The sequence below is a fragment of the Nanorana parkeri genome, unplaced genomic scaffold (assembly GCF_000935625.1).
Source record: "Nanorana parkeri isolate BGI_ZX_2015 unplaced genomic scaffold, ASM93562v1 scaffold81, whole genome shotgun sequence".
NCBI lineage: Eukaryota > Metazoa > Chordata > Amphibia > Anura > Dicroglossidae > Nanorana > Nanorana parkeri.
In genome coordinates this window covers 2,308,541-2,320,252 of record NW_017306349.1, presented here as the reverse complement: position 1 = coordinate 2,320,252, position 11,712 = coordinate 2,308,541, and the positions used below count along the sequence as shown (strand labels likewise).

Here is an 11,712-nt window from a genome sequence, read left to right as displayed (position 1 = left end):
CCCCCAAACCATATATTTTCTGAAAGCGCAGGCCCGGTAGAATAAAAAGATGGTGATACTAAATTTGTAGGCCCTGCGATAATTGCGCAAATGTTTCTCAAATTAATATTAAACCGATAAAAATACACAATTCAATTGTAAAAACACACCAAAATCAGTATCAGCGCACAAAAAATAATAATTTTCTGACTAAATCTAAAAGATAAAACTGTATTGAGTTAATAAATAACAAATATTAGCACATTTGTAATTGCGCCTTTTTGCGAAAAGGTAAAAAAATTACGGTACGCAAAATTGTAAATAATCGACTTGTGTTAAAAAATTGTTTTTACACTGTGTTGGTGTTTGTGTTGTGATAAAATGATACAGGCGTATATTTATTGCAACACAAAGATCACAACGCATGGCAATGCGTCATAAAGCGACCATGAGCTTATAGTAGAACTGTAAATGCCAGGTCCGTACGGCATACTGAGCTGGCCAGCCAGAAGCACTTTTGTACCTCCGTATGCCGTACGTCCTTGGCAGCAAAAGGGTTAAAACCATAAATGAACTCACACTGGAAGGTGCAAACCGCACATCAAGACCTCGTAGTTATATTGATCACACCTCCGCTCCAGTGATCTTAATACAGTCCTGAGACCTTTATGTGCGATTTGCACATTCGAGGAGTTGTTTTCGTACATTTTACATTAACTGCTACACTATCAAGCGCTCCCTATGCCCAGACTAGATGTGAAAAAAAAAGGATTTTTACCAGCCATGGGGGGGCTGGACCATAGTATTCATCTGGTTATGAATGGTTTGGATAGCATACTGAGCATTCGTGACCCTCTAAGTCGGAGGGAGGCAAACCCCCAACCCTCCAGCTAACAGAAGAGAAGCTGGCCACACATGAGACTCCGCTATGGTAGTTTATTGAAACTTGTACCATGGTGGACTTTGTGGGGTCTATGGTGAGCTGTGAAGGGTATATTGTGGTCTCTGCAGCAGTGAGCGGTGGAGTGATCTCTTCTTTGGCTCTGGCGTCAGAGCCAGCAGGAGCAGAGCTGAAGAGAGGGAGACAAACGCGGCGCAGGCACGGGAATGTGTTCTGGAGGTAGGTACTTTTTATTTCGTAGGGGAGGCAGTTTGGGGCAAAATTTTGCTATGGGGACCTGTGATGTCTAGTTACGCACCTGTTTAAAATGTTTGATTTTCTGGCTTGCTACCTGTAAGTGGTGTGATCAACCTTGCTGCACATGGTGGCACACGTGTGTATATTTCAGGACCGGAAGGACAGAAATATAAATCCCTTGGCAGGTTTATTTACTTATTCATTTCAGCTGTTTGTATGGTGTTCAGCTTTAAAGGAGAACTATGGGGTCAGGGCTTTTCCCCATAGTTCTCCTTAGGGTAACGGGAGGACACAAACTAGCGTCCTCCCGTCACCCTAAGCTCAGTATACCGCAAATTACAGCTAGCGGTATACTGAGACGCCGCAGCCGGAGCGGATCCCGACATCGATGTCGAGATCCGCCCAGCTGCGTGAGTGACAGCTGGCTCTGCCTATCTAGAGGCAGAGCCAGCTGTACCCGCGACCTCCCCTGTCCGTTGGAGGATCGGAGCGGGGAGGGGGGAATCCATCCCCTTCCATGTCATGGCAGAGAGCCGTGACAGGATCGGGAGGTGAGCGAACACCGGCATGTGTTCGCTCACCTCCCGATCTACTGAGCCGACCTGTGACAGTCTCATTGTCACAGGTCGGCTAGAACTATGAGGTGAGTGAAAAGCACTCCCCTCATAGTTCTCCTTTAATAAGATTTAGAAATAAATACATGCGAAATGTTCATTTTTTGGGGTAAAGATTCGGAAACCTGGTTGATTTGATCATTTCAGAGGAGGTATCAAAACTGATGTAGCGATAACAAAGGTTTCCCCTTGTGTCTGTTTTTGGTTACATAAATCTACATAGAACCCAGTCTGAACTCCCGGTGAATAAAACAAAGTCTGCAATGTTCCTAGAAGAGGTAATATGTAGAAGTAAAAACAAAACTGGCTGATTTTTTCCGGTTGCACGTGACCGAAAACTGCCCTTGGTTTGACCCGAAGGCGTGAATGTTGAGTATCTTACTCACCTCTGCTCGGCCACGCTATAAATCTCTCCCCTTTGGCAACTGTTAATTCTGATTGGGTCAAAGTCATGAAAAGATCTGAGAGCCACTCCGGAGATGGCCACCAAGTTAGAAGTAAAGCTTATGAAGACGGCTTTGCTGTGGTAGAAAGGACGACTGAGGTCATGCATCACAGGGATCACCAACGGGTTGTTTCTGCAGCTGAGAATATGAACCCCTACAACAGAAGAAGGAACGAGAAGAAGACGTTAGATGGTATCGGCATTAAATCCGAGGACAACATAAAGTAAGAGGCAAACAAAATAGGAAAACATTATTTACTGGAGTGTTACTGATACATTTGTAAAGGAATCTATGTACACCTAGGGCAAGGGGCAGACTACAGATCATCGGGTCTATTACTAAAGCTGAGGTTCCCAGACCCGAATGGCATTCGGGAGCTTTGGAATGCAATTCAGAAATTCGAATCTGAATACCATTTGGGTCTGGGAGCCTCAGCTTTAGTAATAAATGTATATACTGTAGATGGCTCCCATGTTGCCGTAACGAAAATTCATGTTCAGACCCATTTGGATGCATTAAACCGAAAAAACATATTTGATAGTCCAGAAAAGTCACATGATGGGACCGGAAATTCGGATTTGGGCACATTCGGATGCATTGGGGTTCGGATGTGTCCGAATTTCGTAAAATGTGTACGAATTTTGATTCGGAATGAAATGAATCGTACATGCCTAATCTCAATAGGTTGCAATGTTCATCTGCAGGTTGAAGGCTGTCAATGGAGCCTCCAGTCCGCATGCTGTCATTATGTCAGAGCTGAAACGCTTATGGCATGATGGGGATCCACTCTGACTGGTTCCTGATAGTTAGTGGGACCCCAGTTTTTATTGACAGCCAGCAGCCGCATTGAAGTGAAATGGGAGAACATTTGTTTGCATGGGGTACCATGCCGGGCAACATTATTACACGGATTGCCGGTGTGAAGGGGTTAACTGGTACTGATATTGCAGGTGGCGGGGGAGAATTAATACCGTACTGGTGAACTGTTTCAGTGGTGTGTAAATACAACTGCTAGAATGTACGTATTCCGCACTCCCCTGAAGAGAGGAGTGCTCACAACAATGAAACGTCTCGTTATTTCATCATAGGGGAAGTGGAAATGGCTGAAGTCCACACCGATGGTGAGAAGTAAAATTCTAAACAAAAGACAGAAGATAAAACCATCTCCTCTGCAGATGCCTTCGGGCCAAGCTCGGTTATAATGTGTTCTTATCAAAGGACTGATTAGATACTCAGTAACAGAGAAGACTTTACCAAGGTCGTGCATCTGTTCCTTGACATCAATAAGCTGAACGCTGATGGTCTCTGGCTTCGGATAACTATAAGATGTCCCATCAGTTACCAAGTGAACCACCACGGCAGCAACAACAACATGTTGGGAAAAGTGGGCCTGTTTAAATGAGAAACAAAAAAAAAAAAGGAAAAGCAGTTCAATGTCATAGTACAATTATTACCAACCAGTCTTTGAATTTGTAACACAATGCTAAACCAATATATATAAATGTTGTCTATTGCAGCCCACCGGTCCTTGGAAGTGGTGTGTAAGGTACCTACTAAAAGGCCATTAGGAGTTCATGCACGTGCCGTTCCACATGGCCCTGTCCTCAAGATGATGGGCAAACATGCTCTGAATGGTAGGCGTGCGTACTGGAATTTGTGCACAGGGAAATACTCTACGTGCAAACGTATTAACATCAGAATTCCTGAGCACGGACGTTAGGGTGGTGTGCACGCACGGCTGCTCATTGTCGCCAGTTGGACTATAAGATCAGTGTGAGTACTGAGCCCATTGCTGACTGGTCTCCAGCTCTGTCCTGTGTTCCTGTTGCCCCATCCTGCGTTTGACTCTGGCTTATGTTCCCGACCTTGCTCCTGATTACTGACTTGGCACCTTGTCTTGGCACCTGATTTCCCTGTGCTTGTGACCCCGACGTCGATGCTCCTACCGATTTGGCACCACATCTCTGTATCCGATCCTTTGAACTCGGCTTGTGACCTCAACGACGATCCTGATCCTCCTGTGGCTCCTGTTGGGCTTTCTAACTTGGACTCTGCGCTGTTACTCTGCGAGGCAGCTCTAGCACCTTAACTTCCCATTGCTGCAAAGCCTGCGGCCCAGTTCCTGTCATCACAAGCTCCAGGTCACCACACTCAAATTCTGGTACAAAATCTGTGCTAGCCCCTGCATTGGCACTCAAGCATCCCTGGGTCCTTACGCCTCCTGTCATCACCTCCAGGGGAGCCAGACAAGTGGTGCAAAGGTAGCCCCCTGTTAAGCTCAGTCTCCTTCAAGTGACATGGTGGCTGCATTGGGTTTTGTTTGAAGGCTCCTCCCCCCCCCCTTTATATTCACTTGGTAATCCTGCAAATAACATACTTCCTGCCCCTGGGTGACTACTATCACTCCTTCACTGGATCTATGGAGGGCACCATGGTTGCCACCCAGGCTGAACTTCAAACATTTCTGCCTTTGGTCATCTTCATTACACAGGGGTGGGGGTAATAGTAGCTTAGAGAAGAAAGATAACCTTGTTCGTGGTTTTAGTTTTGCTTACAGGAAGTGACAAAAAGGGCAACGCATTTCTGGCCTTTATGCTCAACAATATATGAACCTTCTTGGTTTGGGCATATAGCAGCACTCAGGAAGACACTAATACCTACAATATTGTATCTATTTAGAGTATTACCAATCAAAGTGTCAGGATATATATTCATAATCTCCTTTTGGACTGCTTCATATGGTTGAACTATAAACATAGAATTTTAATTGACACAATGTAACCCCCTTCCCCTGGGCCGGATTTTCCATTTCGGGCGCCTGTAGGCACAAATGGAAATCTGTTTAGCTTGCGCTGGCACCCTTACCTGCTGTGGGACCCGCCGGCTTTCACATTTGCAGAGAAGGACCCCGGCATTGTGTAAGGCTGCCCTAAATGCCTGTCTACATCAGACAGGCGTTTTACAGGCCAGCCTTACGCAGCGCCGGGGTCCTACCTCTGTGTTTGCAGAAGCAGGCGGTTCCTGTAGGTGCCGCTGGTAGTGGAGCAGAAGGGTGCATATTGTGGGGAATCCTTGCTATCGCCAGTGTTGTATCTTGACACAACACTGGGAGTTAGGCAGAGTAGGCACCTGCACGGCACCCCTCTATGGAGGACGCCTGTACTGTAGGCACGTGCCTACTCTGCCTTATGGTAATTCAGGTCCTGCCCTCGCCCAGAAATGCAGATGGATTAGCTATCCCACATATAACAAATCAGGCAGGCCAGATTGCCCAGTTGACAAAGTATCATGCTTCCGAAGGAGTTTATTTGTGGGTAAGTCTGGAAGCAATTGATATTAATCATCTACAAATACAACTTTTCTATGATTAATACAAAGAACAAAAATAGAGGGGAAGTCTTCCAATGGGAGCTTCGGTGACAACAATCTAAGGGAATCTCCACAACGGGTCAAAGGTGGCAAAACATAAACTGACATGGGTTTTACACAATCCCTACTACATCCACAATATATACAGTATATATATATGTATATATAAATGGGTAAGCCATATTAGTCCAGTAGACAAGACGTCAAAAAAAAACAAAAACACAGTATTGCAGTGTGCAATGATACCTTTCTTATTGGACTAACAATATATATAAAATACAAGCTTTCGAGAGTGAACCTGAAGAATAGAGGTTCACTCTCGAAAGCTTGTATATACAGGTGAAACTCGAATAATTAGAATATCGTGCAAAGTTCATTTATTTCACTAATGCAACTTAAAAGGTGAAACTAATATATGAGAGAGACTCATTACATGCAAAGCAAGATAATTCAAGCCGTGATTTGTCATAATTGCATCCCTGGGTCCTTACGCACCTACAGGAACCGCCTGCTTCTGCAAACACAGAGGTAGGACCCCGGCGCTGCGTAAGGCTGGCCTGTAAAACGCCTGTCTGATGTAGACAGGCATTTAGGGCAGCCTTACACAATTGGCTTACAGCTCATGAAAACCCCAAGAACCCCAAATCCACAACCTCAAAAAAGTAGATTATTACATGCAATCAATAAAACAAGGATTGTGCATAGAACAATGTCGGACCTCTGAAAAGTACAAGCATGCATATGTACTCAGTACTTGGTTTGGGCCCCTTTTGCAGCACTTACTGCAATTACTTTTGCACGATATTCTAATTATTCGAGTTTCACCTGTATATCTATATATAGTGTTATATATACTTCAATCTGTTAACTGTTTCATTAATGTCACTTACCTTTAGCCAGTAATTTGTGGTATCTGACGTGGCCTTGCATGGATACCAAGCATACTGGGACACTGTTTTACTCAATTTCATCACTTTAGTTTGGCAAACCTGGCAAATTAGTAGATAAATGATTAAAAGTAAAGCAACAAGAGAGAACACAAATGTACTGTTTCATGTTTTAAATATTAAATGGAATACTGGTTGTATATATTAATATGATGTGAGGGAACTCACCCTTTTATTATGTCCCATAATGTATCTCTGCCGATGAAAGCACATTGCCTTTGTGTACTGTTGGCCCATTAGTGGTTCAGAGGAACTTTGTGACCATTTGAGGGTCACTACAGAGGTGTAGGTTTCAACACCTAAAAGATTTTCATTGGCTCATAGAAAATACCCCATATCCTTATATATTATTAAAAAGGGTTGAAACGTTTGTTTTCAGTGGGGATTCGACCCACATTCCCAATAGGGGAATAGAACATAGAGCAGAGCCCAGACCAGCTGACCACAGCATGTGAGTCTCAATCCAGTAAAGAGACTAGTCTTCACTTTCACTGTTGGGGTATTCTAGTACCATGAAGGAATGTAGCAAAGAAGCAGCTCTATCACCACTCTTGAATCTTGAATTTCGACATTGACAAGCGCCCAACGCACACAGTGTCCGCTCAGCAATGGCTATGCCCTGCTGGACACATTCGGTAACATCATTGCCCACTTGCTCTCCAAAGACTGTTCCCTCAGAAGTGTCCACAGCACTAAAAACCCTGCACACCTCGCGCTCTCTCTATACAATCTAGTGTACTTCACTTGAGTATATGCTTTCAACACATGCACGACCTATAATACCCGTATCTATTGTCTATATTTGAGCAAGAACCACACATGGGGTTCTCTTTGCACTCTATTGATGTGACCCTTGTTTGGGAATTTATATCCTCTTCATCTCAACTACTTTATATCCCCAATGACCGCCCAGTCAGTCAGATACCTCTTCCTAACCATTTACCCTCTTCAACTTATGCTATACCTGTACACCAGATCCTGCTTTATATGAATATACAAAGTATGTATAACTTCTTTGTATGCAACTATCACTATGTTCTCTGACAGCTCTCCCCCCACTGTCCACACTATGTTCTCTGAATCCTCTCCCCCCGCTGTCCACACTATGTTCTCTGAATGCTCCCTCCCCCACTGTCCACACTATGCTCTCTGAATGCTCTCTCCCCCACTGTCCACACTATGTTCTCGGAAAGCTCTCTCCCCCACTGTCCACACTATGTTCATTGAAAGCTCTCCCCCCACTATGCACACCATGTTCTTTCAGAACTCTTCCTCCATTGTCCACACTATGTTCTCTGGCAGCTGCCTCTCACCCCCCACCTGCTGGCCACACTACTGTCCTGGTCAGCTTTTCCCTCGCTGACCACACTTTGCTCTCTCTCTACTCTGCACAAAACTGCCAGTTGCAGAAATCCATGATATACAGTATATAGTAAAACTATCATAGCATTTTAATTACGTCCAGTCATTAGTTGCGTTCCATTATGTTCCAGTGCATTCCGGTGCGTTTTTGACGCGTTCATGCGCGTTCCAGACCAGACAAAATGAGACGGTGTAGTCTTTTTCTGGTCTGCTCTGGTCTGGACTGCACTTGTGTGAACAGAGCCCAGAAATAGCATAGTGATACATTAGGATGCAGTTTGGGTCCGGAAACAATCTGGTCTGGTCTGGAGGTAATCTGGATGTGGTGTGAATGGGCCCTAAATTCCCCCCGCACATGAATGGGTACTTAAAGTTCATATAGCTTTACTTTATTCAAGAACATTCTCTACTCCATTACGGAATCAACCCCTTCATATCAGGATGCCATTATTGCTCGTACAGTACATGCGGCTGATTCGATTCCAGTGTTACATAAATACTCGTCTCTCTTTCTTTGTACCCAGGAAACAAATTGCACTCTATTTCTAAAGATTGTTTTCTACGTGTATTGAGAGGAAATAAATGGTATCAATTTAACTCCACTTTTTCTATTTTGCAAAAAATGAATGGTACAAAATTCAACTAACTCTTCCCATCAAACCATAAGGTTTCCTTAAAACTAGATAGAGCGGAACAATTTTCAATACCTTGAAACTTCACTAGTCCTTAAAGCGAACCTGGGGCTATTTTAGTAAGAGGTATTTGATGGTGACAATTATAGTAAAGACCAGCGTTCCTCAACCTCTTTTGCTCCATGTTCCCTCGCGGCACTACCGGTCAGAGGAAATCTCCCTCTGACCAGAAGTTCTGGTCGCAGGGAAGGTATCAGAGTATTTGGGCGAGTATGTGCCCAAATACTCTGTAACGGCACCGATACTAGTATCGGTATTGGTGCATCCCTTACTATGACGGGTTGCCTCACTGGCCAATAGGCATGTGCAAGAGGCAGGAAGGTACGAGCAAATTCTGACACTAAGAGGACATACCATAGCCTTGCTAGTCATAACCACCCAACATTCAGCAATATCTATGGGCTTTTTTTTTTTAAATTTAGATTTGTATTTAATTTTACAAAGTACAAAAGGAAATAGCGGCAACATACAGTACACAAATATGTCAACACGTATGCGATCAAATCAGCCTGTGAATAAATCATTCTTTGTATGAAAGTCAAACAGATAATATATATGAGATGTGACTGTCCCCCTCAACTCGCCCCTATGCACGAGTCAATTTCATTATGGCTAATGTATCCCTCTAAAGGAGCAGATTTGTATTCTGTTTGGGGCAACAATAAGGGACAGTGTAGTGGATTCAGGTCCTTGTATTAAATGAATACCATGTGACCCAAGGCGCCCATTGCTTAGTGAATTTGGCCATCACTCCGCCAGGGTGTGACAACGCTTTTTCATACTGGTAGTGGATGTGTACCAAGGAAGTTACATGGTGAATTGTAGTCAGATCTGTAGAACGCCACCTCCGTGTTATGTGTAGCCGTGCTGCCAACAGCACGTGCGACACTACTACCCGAACACGGGGGGGGGACTTTTTCAATACCCAAATTTAGGAGTGCCAAGTCTGGTATAGGTACAACTGGGCTACCCGATATGGAAGATAGAGCTTGGAAGACTGAAGTCCAATAATGGCAGAGATATGGGCAAGACCACAGTATATGAAGTAGATTGCCCATTTGGCCACACCCTCTCCACCACATGTTGGAGTTAGAGGGAGATATCTTAGCCATGCAGTAGGGAGTCAAACACCATCTCAGATAGATTTTTTGAGACAATTCCCATAAATTAACACATTTATCTAAGGGCTTTTTTAAGCTTCTGAAAGTATCTGCAGATACCAGAACTGGGCTGATGCAAAGGCAATAGAGGCACTTTGCTGTGAGAGGAGAAGAGCATGGATCTGAATCATCCTGTCCATGTTCTGATCTCTGTAGGGCCTGTCCTATGGAGCTCCACTGTCAGCATCACAGCTGACCCTGCTTTGTATCAGAGGAACTGATAACAGTTCCTGATACACAGAGCAGAAGGGCCAGCTGTCAAAATGACACTCTTCCAGAGCAATCTGAAGGGCTGGGCTGTCAGTGTTGGGTTGGGAGTCCTGTTCTTCAATCATTTATGAATGAGGAAGGCTGTGGACTATTATTTTTTGTTATTGTTCCTATAATTTAACAAAACTTTAGATTGTTTAGAAAAAAAACACATTACCAAGTAAAATTTCCACTTTAGTTGAGTTATAAGTTATAAGCTAACTTGGTTCCCAGATGTAAAAACAAGTTTTGCTCCGTTTCACCATGCTCATTAGGAATTAATGAAGCTAATGTAGCCACATCACAACCACCCGCTCCCTCTTCCCATTTGGTTTTCCATGGGCCAACAGTAAGTAACCCTAGGGTCATTGGAAAACACCTGTCATTGTGTCAGGGCCGTAGCTAGCTCCTTATTTGCCCGAGGCAAGAACAGAAAATTGTGCCCCCCCAACAGATGTATGCAACATCATGTGCCCCACCTCCAGGATGGCGGCGCACATGCGCAGAATGCGCTGGTGGCCAAATCCAGAATAGCATAAACATGTATTTAGTTTTACAAATCTAATGAAACATTTTTAGTTTCCATTCATTTCATCCGAAACAAATGTTTAGTCTTTGCACATGTGTGTATGAGTGTGTGTGGGGGGGACGGGGTTCATTTTTAATTTTTTTTTAATTATTATTATTGTATTTTACTTTCGGGGGCTTCGGGGAAATATCACCCCTGACATTTCCCTTTTGAAATAGAAAAAGAGATTGAGGACACAAAGTCCTCTGCCCATTCAGGTGGGCGGGAGCAGTGGGGATCTAAGGAGAAGCTGGAGCCTGTGCCGCTCCTCTTCTCGCTGCCGAGCCCGGGCTGTGTTGGCATCCTGGTGCCTCTTTTGCCAATGGCGCCCTGTGTTCGCCATGACAATAGGGGCGAGGGGGTGCAGCCAGGCCAGCCCTGGATGCGCCCCCTCTCAGCTGCGCCTGAGTCAAGTGCCTCACTCGCCCCATGTTAGCTACAGCCCTGCATTGTGTTGGGTCATCCACTATATGTTGCAGAGGTGCATGTACAATCCATCTGTGTTTCGCCATACCTGGAGCATTGTCTTGACCTAGAGAGTCTTGTTAATGTGACTATACGGATAACATTCGCATTACCATCAATCAATCTTCATGTGATTTACCGAAGGAAACTAGTACAATTTTATGCACTCAGCTAGCCCTCAATGAGAAATACGTTGGATTGTTTTAGCATTAACATTGTAAGAGGAACAAAGCAAGAATCAAACATCCTTTGGCACAGTTCATGACTAGCACAATTTCCTGCTTTGGATTTTCACTACTTTGTTTCTGTCGGAATCTGCCCTTTGAATATGTGTCCCAAGTGAGGCTTATTACAGAATTTTACAAGCCTGCATATCCTAGTTTCCCCTTAGTTTCTGTCACTGTATGCGGCTCAGAATTACAAAAAGCTTCGCCCCTATTTATGCATGGATGGTGGCTCATCCACAAGACAGAACGGTTTTTCTTTTCATTCTCACTTCATCAAAGCGTTGTTGCTACAACACAACAACTTCAACAACTAACCTGGACTTGACAAAACACTCTAGATTCCTTCGTTAGTTGTGTGATTTGTGTAAGGGGACTGAAGGGAAACTTTGAATACATTTCTCTGCGGAATGGCTATGACGTTACATACAATAATATTTCACAAAATAAAAAAATTTGCCTTTTTTGGATATTGTGTTGCACGACAAGAAAGGGGGGG

General features: G+C 44.1%; 1 protein-coding gene across 1 annotated transcript in view; it reads right to left on the bottom strand.

The window, feature by feature from the left end:
* Positions 1-11,712, bottom strand: part of PAPPA (pappalysin 1) — a 190,509-nt gene that overhangs the window by 41,300 nt on the left and 137,497 nt on the right. The window contains exons 14-16 of the mRNA XM_018576975.1: positions 6,437-6,535; positions 3,432-3,567; positions 2,118-2,331 (exon numbers count right to left, since the gene is read on the bottom strand). Coding sequence (XP_018432477.1) covers positions 2,118-2,331; positions 3,432-3,567; positions 6,437-6,535 — 449 coding nt within the window. The remainder of the gene's footprint in view (positions 1-2,117; positions 2,332-3,431; positions 3,568-6,436; positions 6,536-11,712) is intronic.